This window comes from Entelurus aequoreus, linkage group LG16, assembly GCF_033978785.1.
Source record: "Entelurus aequoreus isolate RoL-2023_Sb linkage group LG16, RoL_Eaeq_v1.1, whole genome shotgun sequence".
NCBI classification, from domain to species: Eukaryota; Metazoa; Chordata; class Actinopteri; order Syngnathiformes; family Syngnathidae; genus Entelurus; species Entelurus aequoreus.
In genome coordinates, this window is record NC_084746.1 from 37600131 (window position 1) to 37619065 (window position 18935).

Here is an 18935-nt window from a genome sequence, read left to right on the forward strand (position 1 = left end):
CCCCGTTGGCGAGCTGTGTGTCTCGTCTTCCCGGATCCCCTCTGGACTCTCCGCTGCCTCTCTGGATCTCGACCTCAAGCCTGCCCTCTGACCACGGCGCCTGTCTCTGGATTTCCGAGCCTGCCTTGCCCTATCTTGAACTTCCGCCTCTCACTCAACACGCACCTTCAACAACTCCCGGTAACACTCAACATATAATCACTACACATAGTCGCACACATACACATTTTGGATTAGAGACACGCCTCATTCCATATTGTATATTATAATAAATAGAGCCAAACGGCGTCCTGCATTCTGTGCCGTCTTCTTCCCCCGCTGTACCGTAACAGAAGGTTCTCATTCATCCAGGTCGTTGTCATCGCAGGACGTTCAATGGTTCACAGCTGGACTGCTTGTTTCTTAACTAAACACTCAATAAAAACTAAAAGTTCCAAAAAAAACCCAGCTTCACCACTTCTGTCAAGTTTTTTTCACTAAAGAAACGTCACCCTGACTTCATCTCCAGACTTCTTCTGTTTGTGTGTTCATTTTTTGCTCATTACTGCCACAAGTGGTGGAAAAGTGTATTACAACTGAGCATATAGATCGCAACTGAGAAACAGATATTTTTGGCGGCCCAAGAGTGGGTTAAGAAACATTGGTCTAGCACAAACAGTCGAGTCACACAAAAAAGCACCAAACCGTTGCATGAGCAAATCAAATATTGTTTTTTATTTCTTAATTTTTTTGTCATCCATACAGCGAAGAGTCAATTATGGCAACAATCAAAATGTGCATAAACAAATCAGACATCATCATTGTGTGGCAACTGTTAGCAAATACGTAAGTGCTAGTTGCACTTGCAAGTAAAAAGCAGTCAAAAAAAAAAGAAAGCATCCATGTGCTCTCAGCAGGGAAGAAACTGACGTGAAGGTGTCTTTTTTTTTTTTTGGTGCTTTGGTTCTATAGCAAACAATACAGCAGCCGCTTTACATTCATTTCTTAATGACTTAAATTGGCCTAAATGTGCATTTGGTGTGACCAGTCTTCACCTGCTGAGTGCACAGTGTTTATAAGCATTGCAACTGTAAATGTACTCTATATGGCTATTTGGGTTGGCTGAGGATTTTCTTTTAAACAACATATGTTTTTTGAAAAAAAGTATCATTCCTCCTCCCACTGTGGATGTTATCTACTGTACGGATTATTGTCAACTATGCTTTTGTGGTTTTTACATGCAGTCCAATCAGAACAGAATATATATCTTTAGTGTGTGTGCGGAGCAGGAGCAGCGATGTGACCGACAAATGGAAATCATTTGAAGGGTTGGATTAAGCAGGACAAAAAAAAAATAAAAATATGGGGCGTAATCGTTCCCCTAAAACATTCCCAGGCAAAAAACTAGCCACTGATAAAAGAAGACAAAACAGCGCATGGCTTTCTCTCAATGCATCGGCCAAAAAACTAGCGCCCTTCTTTGCAAGCAACGTTAGCTGGTCTTCTAATTTACTTATGAATTTAAATTAATCTAACAAAATTCCTTATCATTATTATAGATCTTTTTTTTTTCTTTATTCAAAATAATATCTCAATATGATACACATTTGTCTCTGTTCATTTGACTATATACAGAAGTGCAAAAAAGTCGCAACCTTCGTCCCTTAGGTTCGAACTCATCACCTGCAGCATTTCTGACTTCACCGGCAGGGAAAAAGTCTTTTTTTTTTTTGTTTTTTTTTTACGTTCTTGCTCCGAATCTCAACACACACTGACCCGAATAAAAAACAAAAAAACAACACAAATAACGAAAAATTATATCCAAACACCCCAAAAGTCTCAACTGCTCATTTTTTGGCCTGACATTCAGGGCAAACTTAAGAAATATTTCCAACAAAAAACAACATATATATATATTTTTTGAAATGGATACAGTAGAAAACAACGTTTACCTTAAAACTATATTTTCAAATATGATCTTGACGTGGCGGCAAGGAATTCCTCGTATCAAAAAAAAACATAAAGTCACTGAAAAAGACATCCAGCTCTGTGAACCAAGTGAATATTTATCATTAATATGGTTGGAAAACAATGTTATGAATGTCATACGACCTCAAAAATCTACAACGGCTATATCAATGTCGTCAAGTAATATAGTAATATAGTAAGGCCAAAGAAAAGAAAAGAAAACATCTACAACTATGCATCTCAAATAGATTCAAATCCTTAAGTAGTACATACTAAAATGTTTTTAAGAGAATAATTGTTACACAGAGAAAGAGAAAAGCACAAATGTGATATTCTTTTCTTATAATAAGCGGCATGTGACTAATAATTATAAAACATCATTGGTGCTCTTTACCTGCATGGTGATTGACAAGTTTGGGCCGAGACCCATTCATGGTAATCTAAGGCTTTGTTAGGTACAATACAATCGCTAAACACACCTCTGTGGGAACACGTGAAACTGTCCAGTCCAGAAGAAAACTAACTTGGGAAAGTCAATCCCAAAGTGAGAGATGCTGTTTGTGTTTCCACGTAAGGCAGGGATTCCAACAGTGAGGGGTAAAACTTTGATTTGGCTGTATTTACATTTTTGTTCAAATTGTGTGAACATTTGTCTATTTTTTTGTTACAAGGAGTATGAGGGCTACATGAAAGGGAAAAAGAAACATTACGACGTGAGAAGTAAAAGTCGTCGAGTTGCAAAAGAAACAAAAAAAAAAAACAGTCAAAAACTATGGGAATGAGGCCGCAATGATTAGGTTGTCATATTTTGTAAAAACAGTCATAACGTTGAGAGAAGAATTGCATGAAATTAAAGATTTAGCGAGCTAAAGGCAAAATTATTGTACTCTATATTACCAGTTGTTTGGTTTACGTGTTTCGTGTTTATGAGAATAAAGTCGTAAAGTTATGACATTTTAATGACTTTATTCTGTCTTTAGTTATTATAAAACAGTCGTAAAGTTACAACAACAAAAAATCGTAAAGCTACAAAATTAAAGTTGTTACATAACAAGAAAGAACATCGTAATTTGCAAGAATTAAGTTGCAACAAAAAAGTTACAAAATTAAGGTTGTAATATAAGGGGAAGAAATGTATAATTTCCGAGATTAAAGGCAGACTGTTGCACGAATAAAGATTTGGCGAGCTAAAGTCAAAATTATTGTACTCGATATTAGGAGTTGTTTGGTTCACGTGTTTCATATTTATCAGAATAAAGTCGTCAAGTTATGACATTTTTATGACTTTATTCTGTCTTTAGTTATGAGAAAAAAGTCGTAAAGTTACAAAAAAAAAATCGTAATGCTCCAAAATTAAAGTTGTTCTATAACCAGAAAGAAAATCGTAATTTACAAGAATTAAGTCGGAAAGTTATGACATTTTTATGACTTTATTCTCTCTTTACTTATGAGAAAAAAGTCGTAAAGTTACAACAAAAAAATCGTAAAGTTTCAAAATTAGAGTTTTTCTATAACAAGAAAGAAAATCGTAATTTACAACAATTAAGTCGGAAAGTTATGACATTTTTATGACTTTATTCTGTCTTTAGTTATGAGAAAAAAGTCGTAAAGTTACAACAAAAAATCGTAAAGCTCCAAAATTAAAGTTATACTATAACAAGACAGAAAATCGTAATTTACACGATTTAAGCCGGAAAGTTTTGACATTTTTATGACTTTCTTGTGTCATTAGTTTTGAGAAAAAAGTTGTAAAGTTACAACAAAAAAATCGTAAAGCCACAACATTTAAAGTTGTTATACAACAAAAAAGAAAATCGTAATTTACAAGTATTAAGCTGTAAAGTTACAAGAAAAAGGTTCAAAACTAAGGTTGTAATTTTAGGGGAAAAACATTGTAATTTCCGAGAATAAAGGCAGACTGTTGCAGGAGTAAAGATTTAGCGAGCTAAAGTCAAAATTATTGTACTCTATATTACCAGTTGTTTGGTTTACGCGTTTCATATTTATGAGAATAAAGTCGTAAACTTAAGACATTTTTATGACTTTATTCTGTCTTTAGTTATGAGAAAAAAGTCGTAAAGTTACAACAAAAAAATCGTAAAGCTACAACATTTAAGTTGTTATATAAGAAGAAAGAAAATTGTAATTTACAAGAATTAAACAAAAAAAAAATTATGGTTGTAATATAAGGGGAATAAATGTATAATTTCCGAGAATAAAGGCAGACTGTTGCATGATTAAAGATTGAGCGAGATAAAGTAAAACATTTTATATTGCTTATATTACAATTTTTTTGTGGTTTGAGTTTTTCCCCAAATATTATATGACAGTACTCGTTTTATCATCATTAAGGAATAGCGACATTACAAAAAATTATGACATAAGAGTTATAAAAAAATGTGTAATGTTACTATATACATATATATATATATATATATATATATATATATATATATATATATATATATATATAAAAAGAAGGAAAAAAGTGTGATATTGCGAGAATAAAGTCATAACACTACAAAAAAGAGTTAATGAGCAAAAAGGTTTTTTTTAATTGACATTTTTATCCAAATTTTTTTTTTACTTTACTCATGTTATCGTTATTAAAGAGCAGTAATATTACAGAAATGCAATATAATGAGAAAACATGATGTAATATTACGACAATAAAGATGTAACAAACTGAAGTAAAAATTGCTACATTCTTTATATTGCAAGTGTTTTGGTTTTAATTTGTTCCCCATAATTATATGACATTATTTTTATCATTAAAAAAAATAAAAAAAGAGTGATACAGTTATGAGAACAAATATTGTTGGGTTATGACAAAAATGTTGTAATGTTACGATATTAGGTTTGTAATATACCGAAAAAGAATGATGTAATATTACAAGAATGAAGTCGTAACATTACGAGAACGAAGCTGAAATATCCCAAGTTGTAGGTTTTAATATACGAGAAAATAGTCTTAACTTTACGAAGAAAAATGTAATATTATGAGTCGTAAAAACATAACATAATGAGAATAAAGATATATAGATATATATAGAATAGCGCCATGATACGTAAAAAATTGTTATTCACATAAAAACCTGTAGTATGACGAGAATAAAGTTGTAAGGTGATGAAAAATTACGTAGTTTACGAGAATGAAGACACATGATATTATGAGAAAATAATCATGATAATCAAATAATTATAAAGTTATATTGTGATAATAAAGTGGGACTTTTTCAAGAAAGGTTCAAATGTATGAGAATATTCCTATTGAAAATAACACCAGGATTTGTTCATGTCATAGAAGGAGAAAGACGTTGACGCCAACAAATTGTAACGTTACAAAAAAAGTCGTAACGGTATGAAAACATTTTTGAAGTCATATTTTTTTTCCTTGAAAAGTCAATAATACTACGAGAATGACACTGAGGCGATAACTTTGCCATATGACAATAAAACGGTCACGTTACGAGACAAAAACATCATGTTACATTTTTCTTTTTACAAAAAACTCGTGTGAGGAAACAATTGTTTCTTTAAAACGTATTTTTCATTGATGATGGTATGTTTTTTTTCAGTTTCATTGTGGTCCTAATACTCCTTAAGTGCGTGCATGAAGGTTTTCGAAGAACGCTGGGAACATAAAAGGTCGGGATCCGCCGTCTTAGGTGACATTTAAAAAGGTTTGGTTGACCTCGGACTCAGACAAAACAATCATTCAAGTGTACTTTTTTTTGTTTTGTTTTGTTTGGTTACAATGACCTAATAGACCTTTTGTCTTTCTTATACATCAACAGTGTTTCTTCCAGAGCGGCCCCTCTTTAAAAGAGGAAGGACAACAATTGGGTAACAACAGGTCAGCTGAAGCAACACCCTCCTCTTCAACAGGCTTTTAGAGTCGATGGACTTGAACGTAACACCAACAAAAACAGCACTCGAGTTTATTAAAAGTAATAAAAGTCTTTAAAGGAACACATGAAAAAATTAGCACAAAAAAACCCACTTCTAAAATGATTATTTTTTTTCTTAAAAATCTAAATATTAAAACAACATTAAGAGCCATACAACGATTTTTCTTTTTTTTCATATAATTTGAGCCCTGGTAAACAAATAACACTGCTGAGACAACACTCTGTATGGCCTCCATGGCACACGACAAGGTGAGAAGAGCTAGCCAGGCTGTGCTTTCAGGGTTACACAGGTTCCATGTTGGTTTCCCACAAACATTCATATGTCCCACCTAACACCCGCACTTATTCATCCATCCACACCTAGTTTGACTAGTATGTACACACGCTCAATACTGCACTCGTCTTTGTTTTTTTTTTGTGTCCTCAAATCGCTGTGCCTTTCTCAATTCAAATTCAAGGTGCATTTTTTTTTTTGTAAACGATGAAATATGGCTGATTGTTTCAAAAGAAAAAGGAATAGAAAATAAATTGGTCGAAAGACCGTCCGTGCATCCGGTAAAGTAGAATTAGAGCCAATGGTGTGATTTGGACGTGTGACGTGACCCACTGTGCACCGACGTGTCCTCCTCTGCTCTCGCCTTCAAGCGTGGGAAGATGGCGCCCGCGATGTTTCCACGTGTGACGAGACCCTCCTCGTCCCCCCGTTTGCTTGACATTCTGAAGGTTATGTAAATAAAGGCTGAACTGTTTTGGCTTGGACGGTGCCAGCACACATTCGTTTGATCTGCAAGAGGACAAACGGGCACCAGGTCAGAACCGTGAACACATGTCGTCTGTGATGTCGTGCAGGGGTGTCCAGTGTGGGGTTCTGTGCCCTCAAAAATCAATGCAAAGTGGCTAAAGTCACGCCGAACAAGCAGACAAAGCCGACATCTCGGGTCTGATTAACATTTATTCCTTCTAACAATCCTTTAGTGTTGATCCCGCATGACAGTTTGAACTGTGTTTATTATTGTCCTGTGTTTTGTATCACTTCCTGTCCCGATGCTCTTGTTTTGTCCGTTGTTCCTGTCTGGTCTGTGTGTTTTGCCGCACCTTTACTTTCTGTTCCTTGTCCTGCCAGCACACCGGATTCCTCATTCACGACGTTCCCATGCACTAAATTAGTTCTGTTTTTTTGTATTTTCACACCTACAGTCGTGGTCAAAAGTTTACATACACTTGTAAAGAACATGATGTCATGGCTGTCTTGAGTTTTCAATAATTTCTACAACTCTTATTTTTTTGTGATAGAGTGATTGGAGCACATACTTGTTGGTCACAAAAAACATTCATGAAGTTTGGTTCTTTCATTAATTTATTATGGGTCTACTTAAAATGTGACCACATCTGCTGGGTCAAAAGTATACATACAGCAATGTTAATATTTGGTTACATGTCCCTTGGCAAGTTTCACTGCAATAAGGAGCTTTTGGTAGCCATCCACAAGCTTCTGGCAAGCTTCTGGTTGAATTTTTGACCACTCCTCTTGACAAAATTGGTGCAGTTCAGCTAAACGTGTTGGTTTTCTGACATGCACTTGTTTCTTCAGCATTGTCCACACGTTTAAGTCATCTGACATTACATGGACAAAGATAAGACCTTCTTCAGGAAAGTTCTGTGGTCAGATGACACAAAAATTGAGCTGTTTGGCCACAATACCCAGCAATATGTTTGGAGGAGAAAAGGTGAGCCTTTAATCCCAGGAACACCATCCCTACCGTCAAGCATGGTGGTGGTAGTATTATGCTCTGGGCCTGTTTTGCTGCCAATGCAACTGGTGCTTTAAATGGGACAATGAAAAAGGAGGATTACCTCCAAGTTCTTCAGGACAATCTAAAATCATCAGCCCGGAGGTTGGGTCTTGGGCGCACTTGGGTGTTCCAACAGGACAATGACCCCAAACACAAGTCAAACAAGTGGTAAAGGAATGGCTAAATCAGGCTAGAATTAAGGTTTTAGATTGGCCTTCCCAAAGTCCTGACTTAAACGTGTGGACAATGCTGAAGAAACAAGTCCATGTCAGAAAACCAACAACTTTAGCTGAACTGCACCAATTTTGTCAAGAGGAGTGGTCAAAAATTCGAGCAGAAGCTTGTGGATGGCTACCAAAAGTGCCTTATTGCAGTGAAACTTGCCAAGGGACATGTAACCTAATATTAACATTGCTGTATGTATACTTTTTACCCAGCAGATTTGGTCACATTTTCAGTAGACCCATAATAAATTCATAAAAGAACCAAACTTCATGAATGTTTTTTGTGACCAACAAGTATGTGCTCCAATCACTCTATCACAGAAAAATAAGAGTTGTAGAAATGATTGGATACTCAAGACAGCCATGACTTTGTCTTTTACGAGTGTATGTAAACTTTTGACCACGACTCTACGTGTGAAGTCCAAGTGTCCATGCACTCTCTTTATTGCAAATATTGGGCGTACGCAGTGTGCTTCCCGTACACTGGGGGGCGCTTATTTCATTTTAGCGCTTACAAATAATGTCAGAGTAGGCCAGGGGTGTCAAACTGGTTTTCACGGAGAGCCACACGGCAGTTATGGCTGCCCTCGGAGGGCCACTTGTAACAGTGAGTAATAAATGAGTATACATCTATAAGGATTTGCCTCGTGATATTATTATACAATTGCACATTTGATCATTTTTTTTTATGTTCTCTGTAGACAGGCAGCTCAGTTGCCATCATTTTACGGTACGGTAGAATTTACAGTGTTTTTTTGTACAGCAAATGTCTATAAATGTAAAAATGGTACCGCTGTGTTTTTAACGTAACAATTCTGGCGACTGAGAGGCAAGTTTTTCATATGTACAGTTGTTGTTGTTTCATGGTGAATTACTGTATATGGAAAAACGGTCCAACTGTTTTTTATGGCAAAATTGTGGCAGCAGAGCAGAAAGTTTAGATTTTTTTTTGTACCTATTGTCATTTTTACAGTGTACAATTAAATGGATAATTCACTTTAAAATTATAAGTCAATTAGATCTTTATTTAATTTTTCAAAAGTGTAATGTATGATAATATATTATTTATTGCATTATTAGGAAACACAGATAATAACTAATAGTTTTTGTTATTACAGATTATAACTACATTCAAACCTAAGTTCATACCAATTCAACAAACATTACCTTATTAACATTAACTACATTATTATTACAGATTCATTGATAAGTACTTTCCCTTTTCTAAATTCAAACACATTTAATTAAATTATTCAATAAAATGTAGTATTTCTTACATTATTAGATAATATTCAAGTTTAATATATATGCAATTGCATGCAGTACAAGTATTTTTTTCAGTCAAAACAGAAAGACGGAAAACATAATGTAATCGACTTTTGCGGGCCACATCAATTGGACGTGGCGAGCCAGATCTGGCCCCCGGGCCTTGAGTTTGACACATGTGCATTAGGCATTGCGGATCCTTAAAACTGGCTTTAAGTGATATCCGCTGTCATATTGGCACATATTACGTCTCTAAATGGCTATGCTGATGTTAAATAGCGGACAGCATCAAGAAATGATCTTGGATTGCACTACGAACATGACGCTACTACCAAGAAAGTATCGGGGCGAATGCAGGTCGGATGCAAAGAAAGGCCGGTGGATTTTTTATTTATTTAAAGGATTTCTCGGACGAAAATCATGGCAACAAAACTTTGGAATGTCTCAAAGTTAATCCAAAAGGTTCAGAGGTTTGATGGAAGGAGTTTTAAAATCCAAAGGAAACGACCGTTCGTGCCCCGACTGATATACGGAAGAAGGTTGCTATTGTTCTGGACTATCTTGCCAGTTGTGTGGAAAGTGAATCAGTTGGCTTGCACAAATGCAGCGTGCAGAGATTTGTGTACGCTTTATTATTCACCTTTAATATACCTGCTTTGTTATCTTTCATCTCATCAAGTGTCCTTATCACTGGAGGACGAGGAATAGCGAAACATGCTTCACTACACACCATAGGAGGATACAATAACTCACCGGCGTCACAATGTAAACAAATGCCATGGGTGGATCTACACCTGCCATCCACTGTAATGATACCAAGTACGGGAGCGTATCTAGTCGATTACATCGACATTTTTATCATCACAAAATCTTTTTAGTTTTAAAAAAATTTATATTATAAACTCAGGAAATATGTCCCTGGACACATGAGGACTTTGAATATGACCAATGTATGATCCTGTAACTACCTGGTATCGGATCGATACCTACATTTGTGGTATCATCCAAAACTAATGTAAAGTATCAAACAACAGAAGAATAAGTGATTATTACATTTTAACAGAAGTTCAAGCGAAAGTAAGCAGATATTAACAGTACATGAACAAGTGGATTAATAATACATTTTTACAGTTTGTCCTTCATAATTTTGACAAAATATTAGAATGATAAATGACACAATATGTTACTGCCTACGTCAGCAGACTAATTAGGAGCATTTGTTTGTTTACTTACTACTAAAAGACAAGTTGTCTAGTACGTTCACTATTTTATTTAAGGACTAAATTGTAATAATAAACATATGTTTAAGCATCTCAATCATAAGAAGAAGTGCCTATTTTTTAACTAACACAACTACGAAACAAGTTATACAATCCCTTGTATTGTCACATATTGACTACTGCCCAGCAATTTGGTCCAATGCATCTAAACAAGAACTCAATAAAATCCAGCTTACCCAAAACAGAGCTGCCAGACTAGCTCTCCATTGCTCATTTAGGACCGGCGTTGAGATCATGCATAATGAATTGTCATGGATGAGAGTTTGTGAAAGACTAGCGTGTAGTTTGATTCTATTTTTAAAAACAATCTATACATACCATAAACCTTCATATCTGTATTCTCAGCTGTTGCTTGCTAGTGAAAGTCACAACTATGGTACCAGGTTAGCCCTAAGAGGTGCTTTCACCCGTCTTAAACCCAAAAGTGATGTTTTGAAAAAGACTGTAATGTATAGGGCAATCACTTACTGGAATCGACTTCCACAATATCTGGTATCAATCACCAGCAGAGTGGGTTTTAAGAATAGACTAAGAGGAGAAGTATTGCGGAAAGAGATTATTCTAGATTGTACCTAATGTCATGACTGTTTTTATTGACTATTTTATTCAATTATGGGACAAGCAGTAGAAAATGGTGGATGGAACTTTTTTCGTCACTTACTGTTTGTCTTTGGTACACTAATGTATATATTTTAGGCCATTGGTTCTTTGTTTTATTTATTTTTTTGCAAAAATATATATATATATCTATTTTTATATTGCTCTTGTTATCTTTGTTATGAACAATATTATGTAAACTCGAAGTTATTATTATTTTTTTGGTTCTTTGTTGTTGCTATTTTTGTATTACAACATTTTATTATTTGATCATGTTGTACTGCATTTTAATCTTTTGTTTTGTGATTGTGTGATGTTTTTGCCTGGACCCCAGGAAGAATAGTCTCCACTGCGGTGTAGACTAATGGGGATCCTTAATAAACTAAACTAAACTAAACCCTAAGATTGTTTGTTAAAATAAAGCCAATAATGCAATTTTTTATGCGGTCCCCTTTATTTAGAAAAGTATCGAAAAGTATCGAAATACATTTTGGTACCGGTACCAAAATATTGGTATTGGGACAACACTAATCTAAATACATGGCAGTAAAGCCTAAAAATTATAGCATGATAATAATAATGCAGCATAAATATGTACAGTATGTGGTGAAGGTGTGACGTCGGTGAAAGGTGGCGGCGCCTTATGTGTGCTACTGTAGCATCAGCATCTACGGTCAACTTCCTTACTTGCAGCGAGGAGAGGGAAAGGGAATACATTTTCGTAAATTATTACTGGAATTACGACAGGCCATTGGACATTTCTATGGACGTCTCAGCTACTCGTGTTTCTCACACTGTTTGTCTTTGACAGACTTTGGACACCCCTGATATGTGCGTTGCAATAGAGACTCACTGTTCTTGAGAGGAACTACATTTGAGTCAAGTACTTGTGACTACTCAGATGATCTGCAGATATTATTGGAATCTGGGAGAGGGAGTAAAAAGCAGACGGGTCATCAAATATTGAAAAAAAACACATAAAAACAGTGCATATATGAATATACAGTCATCTTGTCACATCATCTGCAAAACGAGAGACAGCCAAAAAGTAGAAAAGCTATTAGTCTACACTTGTAGCACCTCTGGAAAACAATGAAGAAAGGGGGGCAGGGTTAAGGGGGTGAAAGGTCAGTGAGTCCCCCCCCCCCGCCCCCTTCCATGCAAATCTACCAAGTCCTCCATGTTGTTGACCTGCACACCTCCACAGAATAATGCAGAAAACTGGACCATGAAGACTTTGACTAGCAAGTGCCCATCATGATGTTATTTCAAATATTCCCTAAGACAGGGGGACACATGGTAAAGCTGCGTGCTGGAAGCAGCGGCGGGGGAAAAAAAATCAAAACAAAAATATTTAAAAGAAGGAGAAAAAAAAGCCAAGCGCCAAAGGGCACAGAGAGCAGCTGTTGCACGAGCTGTGTGAATGTAGAAGGGGAGTAGGGGGAGGTCAAAAGAACTACCTCATACATACCAATTGCATGTATTCGTTGGTAGTCAACTTTGATAAGGAAGAGTCCTCAAAATGGGAAAGGACAAAAACTGGAGTTACAACGAGGACACACATTTCAAATGCAACACCATTTGTCAAGAAGGAAAGAGAATTGAAGGAGTGTTTTTTTTCTTCTTTCGTGTACACACATCGGACTCTTAAGTGTAGGCCAACAAGAGGGAGTACCACTTATTTTCGCAACCCCACCCACTGGCTGTGAGCATCCCTAGATCGTCCATGTGCAGTGAGCCAGAGAGAGAGAGATAGAGAGAGAGAAAGAGGCGGTTGAGGTGCAAACCTGATTGGTGGAGGCAGTTGCGAAGGGAACGTTTGTGCCGGACGTGGTGGCTGCAGACACAGTGACTGGAGTGCCACCGTGCATCATGGGAACTTTTAGGGGGAGGGGTAGAATCATGTAAGCAAAAATATACAGAGGAGGAGTGTAGCCACACACACACACACACACACACACACACACATAAGTTGGGGCGCGGGAAGTCATGGAGGAATTCAATTTAACTGAGTTCCTTTCACCTGCGTGCCGACAGCGTGGATACGAGTGAGAATATGAGGACATTGTACTGTGTGTAGTCCCTGTCAAGCAACATTAGCATCGAGGAATATTACGTTTGATGATCGTTTTCACTTTTTCACCGTACATCCGCGACTACTGTATAGTCTTCTTGCTCAAAATTGTTGCGCCTGACCAAGTTCTTTTGGATGACATACAGTACAGGCCAAAAGTTTGGACACACCTTCTCATTCAATGCGTTTTCTTTATTTTCATGACTATTTACATCAGGGGTGTCCACACACCTGTCATTAATCATGTTCAAGACTATTTAAGCCAGGGGTGTCCAAACTTTTTCCACTGAGGGCCGCACACGGAAAAATTTAAGCATGCGTGGGCCATTTTGATATTTTTAATTTTCAAACCATAACAAAATATATGGATTTTGTTTGTTTTTTACCTTTAGGGCTCCCGGAGACCATAAAGGGTCTAAGTCATTAAAATGTTAAAAACAAGTCAAATTATTATTTTTTTATTTATATAACGCTTACAGTAAATCTGTACAGTATATCAACTTCAGGTTGATATAAAGTTTAAAAAAACAAAAAGGTTTTATGCCTTTTCTGTCAAAGACAACTTAGTTTTTATAGTAAAACTGAAATATGCAGTATTTCCCCGACTGCCCAAAACATTCAGAAAGCAATGTTTGATGTGAAGTAATTAGAGCCTTAAAAATATCAATAATGCAGGACACCATTGATTTTAATTCATTATTATTTTTGAGTAATCACAGTGAAAAGATAAATACAATCCCATTAAATATATTTGGGATCCAAAAGGTGCCCCACTCAAAAAGTGATACATTTTTATTGTTGTTTTTTTTTACTTTCAACACTTAAGTTACGAGCTCAACTTCAGATATATCTGTCGATTTTACGTTTGAACTATTATTTTGTTTGTTTTATGCTCTGTGGTCAAATAAAATGTTGATGTTTTTGTATGGCAACCACACAATATATGCAATATTTCCCACATAAAACATTTTAAAGTGAAATATTTGAAATAATTGGAGCCTTGAATAGGTCAATAATTCATTATAACATTGATTTTATTTTTTTTTGGAACAATGGCAAAAAAAGAAAAAAGAAAGATAGACAAAAGAAGAAAAAAAGCCTGCATGGCAGCATTGTGTCAACATTGCAACTTTTTCTAGTTAGATTTCAACTAATTCCACTTTTTTAAATGTTTTTTTAATTTTTGCAATAGCATTTCCAGAATGTGTGGCGGGCCGGTAAACAATTAGCTGCGGGTCGCAAATGGCCCCCGGGCCGCACTTTGGACACCCCTGATTTACATTGTAGATTGTCACATCAAAACTATTAATGAACACATGTGGAGTTATGTACGTAACAAAAACAGGTGAAATAACTGAAAACATGTTTTATATTCTAGTTTCTTCAAAATAGCCCGCCTTTGCTCTGATTACTATTTCGCACACTCTTGGCATTCTCTCAATGAGCTTCAAGAGGTAGTCACCAGAAAGGGTTTTCACTTCACAGGTGTCATAGTTTTGATGCCTTCAGTGACAATCTACAAGGTAAATAGTCATGAAAATAAAGAAAACACATTGAAATGAGAAGGTGTGGCCAAACGTTTGGCCTGTACTGTATATGTTGAGTAAAAAGGACCCCAGAGACAGAATGGCACATTACCACGTTTTACTGAAGCTTTAGGAGACCAGCCCTTACAATGCGACAGTAGCATCAGCAAGAAGACGTCTCAATCCAAGCAAAAAGACTCAGCTTAAGTAGAGCAAAAAAAGAAAGGATTACAGCTCCTTCTTGAAAACAGATAAGGAACTGGCCAAAACAGCTCTGTGAGCTGAGAAACATGGGCCCTTAAGAAAAAAGAAAAAAAAAGAGTTTACTAGCGGACATTAGATAAAAGCAAGGAGGTCACGAGAAGACGCACTACATGGGAAAATACTAGCTGCATTAAACATGACTATGGATTAAGAAAGATCACCTAAAAATACTTCATTCTCACAAAATCAACGGGACTCTTGCTCTGATATTAAACGGTAAAAAAAAACTTGCAGGAGCTACTTTCAAACTGGGTTTCATCGAGCGCTGAGAAGCGTCGATGTCGATTTTGAGTTAAGCTAATTTAACAATATTGTTTCAGGAATAAGTCAGTTCTTGCTTAAAAAAATGATGCCCAGAATCTTAAATAACACTTGTAAAAGTAATGATGACAAGTAGCAAAAGTCCAACATATTGATTTTTTTTGTTTTGACCAGAACTACTACAACCTTCTTGTGTTGGGTATTGCCCAAAAGCAACGGGATTCTTTCTCTGCTATAAAACCAGAAATCCTGAAATTTTTATTAAACCGTGCTGAAAAAAATAAATAATCTAATTTTGGCTAAATCAGCTATCTTGTTTGAAACTGAAAGGCTCAAAATCTATAGAATTCTTGCTGCCACTTAAATAAAACGATAATTGCCAAAATATTGAAGAAAAGTGATCCTTTGCAGTCATTTTGTGTCCGACATTTTCCTAAAAAAAATAAAGGGACTCTTGTACTGTTATTGATTGTTTGAAACTGTTTGCCTGAAACAAATTGGGACCTCAAATAATGTAAATCTATTATTCTCAAACTGTGGTATGTGGGCTCCACTTAGTGGTACGCCAAATAATCGCTTGATTAAAGTACAGTGTTGTATTTTCCAATATTTGAACAGAGTGTTCAAACTGTGTGTAATGTTACAGTGGCCAAAAATACTAAATATATTTGTGAAATAAAACACCTGTCTTGTTTTGAATAAATACTTAGGCCTACTATGCTTCTGTAATTTAATGTTGGTCATTATGGTGGTCATTTATTATGGTGGTACTTAGAGAGCCAAGTGTTTTCTGAGGTGGTACTTGATGAGTAAACAATTCATTTATCTTGCGCTAAATGTTGCTTAAAATCAACAGGAGGCTCGTTTTGGCAGAAATCCTGATATGATGACCAACATGCATTCATTATGAAAAAAACATAGAAGCTACTTTAGAGCTAGCTTGCTCCAAACCAGTAGGACTCTAGCGTCAACATAGGAATACCTGAAAAAGGTCAATAAGATTCTTGCTTTGACAACATTTAGAGCCCACAAAAATGTTAAAATATAAAATAACATTGCTTAAAATGGTTCTGAGATCAGCTGCTATAGCCATTGTGTTCAAAATCAATAGGACTTTTTTTTCTATAATATAACAAAGATAGAAGCTGTTTAGCAATTTCGATATTTTATAGTCATTTTTATTCTACCTAATTCCCTGCAATATAAAACATGGCTGGTAGAGCACTGAAATGAATACCTAAAACTGAATTTAGCTCTCTGGTTTTAACAGGATTATTCGAGAAATGATTCAGACACGTTTCAAAGTTATTGAAAAATGGGACACTGTTGTGTTGCTTGTCGGGGACTACATTAAAGCATTAATGCTGCTGCAAAAACCAAATGATTTAAGTCAATCTAGCACAGGTGATAAGGGGCGAGGTTAAAATTGAAGTCCCTCTGGCTTTTCATGTCAAGGCACTCTCAGGTTAACCAGCCAGAAGCCAGGTTGAGAACAAGCATGAGAAGGTACGTGATGAAGCAACATGGTAACGAATCAATTTCAACTAGAATACAAATTAAGACATATAACATTGAAATATTTCCCTACAGGTATTGTCACTTTAGTAGCGGTGTCAGCCACAGACATTGAACTAACACACTCTGGACGCCGCATGCAAGCCACAAAGACAGGAAGTCACACAGAACTGAAGAAGGAGAACTGGAACCTACCAACGCCGGCTGCAGGGGTCATGCACAATATAGAGCCTGCCCATCATGCAGTGCAACAGGAAGTGGATTGGATAGTAGTGGTGGGGATGGGAAGAGAAATCAAAACAGCCCGTCACAAGGTTCATTAGAGTGAGGGGGGAGGAGAGATAAAGTGGGGTGGGGGTTAAAATTTCTTGGTCAGTCATGTGTCTCAAGTATGATGCAGGTCAATATGGAACATTCTGCAAGTACTAAAACATTGTGAACGGATCATGAGGAGAAGTGGGAATGCGTACAGAAGCCAGGGTTCTGTTAGGTTACCGTCAGATATCAACCATCCAGCAGAAGCCCCCCCCCAGACCCCCCTCATTAAATAGGAATGACCACCAACAAGAAGCACACCGGTCAACTGAAGCATCGCTTTGACCATGCGTTTACATGACAACAGCACTGTTGAGGCAGCTTTGAAAAGTGCTTATAATGTGTGTCTGAGAAAAACATATATATATATATAAAAAAAAAAAATAAAAAATAATAAAAAATAAAAAATAAATATATATATATATATATATATATATATATATATATATATATATATATATATATATATATATATATATATACATTTATATACATATATAAACATGTATATATATAAACATATATATACAGTATATACATATACATACATACATACATATACATACATACATATACATACATACATACATACATACATACATACATACATATATATATATACATATATATATACATATATATATATATATATATATATATATATATATATATATATATATATATATATATATATATATATATATATATATGTATATATATATATATATATACATATATATGTGTGTGTATAAATGTGTATATATATGTTTGTATATATGTATATATACTGTATATGTACATGTATATACAGTACAGGCCAAAAGGTTGGACACACTTTCTCATTGAATGCATCAAAACTATGAATGAACACATAACTGAAAACCTGTTTTATATTCTACTTTCTTCAAAATAGCCACCCTTTGCTCTGATCACTGCTTTGCACACTCTTGGCATTCTCTCGATGAGCTTCAAGCACACCTGTGAAGTGAAAAGCATTTCAGGTGACTACCTCTTGAAGCTCATCGAGAGAATGCCAAGAGTGTGCAAAGCAGTAATCAGAGCAAAGGGTGGCTATTTTGAAGAAACTAGAATACAAAATATGTTTTCAGTTATTTCACATTTTTTTGTTAAGTACATAACTCCAAATGTGTTTATTCATAGTTTTGATGTGACAATCTACAATGTAAATAGTCATGAAAATAAAGAAATGAGAAGGTGTGTCCAAACTTTTGGCCTGTACTGTATATATATACTGTATATATATTTATTACGCCACCACTTCGATATGTAATACAAATTTAGATATTAAAAGACAAAACTGTATCAACTTTTTTTCCATTCAGAAACCCATTTATGCTCTTTTTTTCCCTCACTTTTGTCTGCGGAAGTACAAAAACGACCTCAAGGCCGCACTTTGAACACGGCAGCTCTACCAAGTGACATCGCCAAGCATTCTTTTAACGTATGCTGTCAGTTCGAAGAAAGATTGTTTTGACAGCTGTGTTGGGTAATAGGTAGCCTTTTCAAAAACGACGCTGTTGTCTTGTAAACGTCATTTCCACCAAGCGGTAAGTTTGGGTGGTGTTGGTACTTTATAATAAATGTGTAGCGGTGTTCTGAACTGTACCCCACAGGCTCAAAGCACTACTATATATTTAAAACACTTTGTTTACAGGTACTAACCACACACTTTGTAACTTATTCTATTGACCCAAATATAAGACTTTTATTTTACAAAGAAACATTTTCTGGGCAAGACGGGTTCTCTTATATGCGCTGTCTTCAGATTCATAAATGCTAACCTTTTCCCCAGCTGAGTCAGAGCTTTTCTTCTTGTTAATCACATAATCACAGATGAAACCACGCCATTAGTAGGAGTTTGACTGACATTGAAAACAATTTCATTAGATCAAAAAAAAAAAAAAAAAACCTTCTACCAAAGTGAGTCAGAGCTTTTCTTCT

The 18935-nt window shown here is 35.7% G+C and overlaps 1 protein-coding gene across 14 annotated transcripts in view; it reads right to left on the reverse strand.

Annotated features, from left to right (window-relative positions):
- Window positions 1–686: 686 nt before the first annotated feature.
- The window catches only part of mbnl1 (muscleblind-like splicing regulator 1), a 142928-nt gene continuing 124679 nt past the window's right edge, over window positions 687–18935 (reverse strand). For 7 of the 14 annotated variants that reach the window (XM_062022793.1, XM_062022804.1, XM_062022791.1 and 4 more), the window contains 5 exons: window positions 16854–16889; window positions 12806–12897; window positions 12490–12534; window positions 11872–11943; window positions 687–6642 (listed from right to left, as the gene is read on the reverse strand). In XM_062022793.1, coding sequence (XP_061878777.1) covers window positions 11887–11943; window positions 12490–12534; window positions 12806–12897; window positions 16854–16889 — 230 coding nt within the window. In that variant the 3' untranslated portion in view covers window positions 687–6642; window positions 11872–11886. The remainder of the gene's footprint in view (window positions 6643–11871; window positions 11944–12489; window positions 12535–12805; window positions 12898–16853; window positions 16890–18935) is intronic. The other 7 variants (XM_062022798.1, XM_062022802.1, XM_062022797.1 and 4 more) reach the window with 5 other exon arrangements.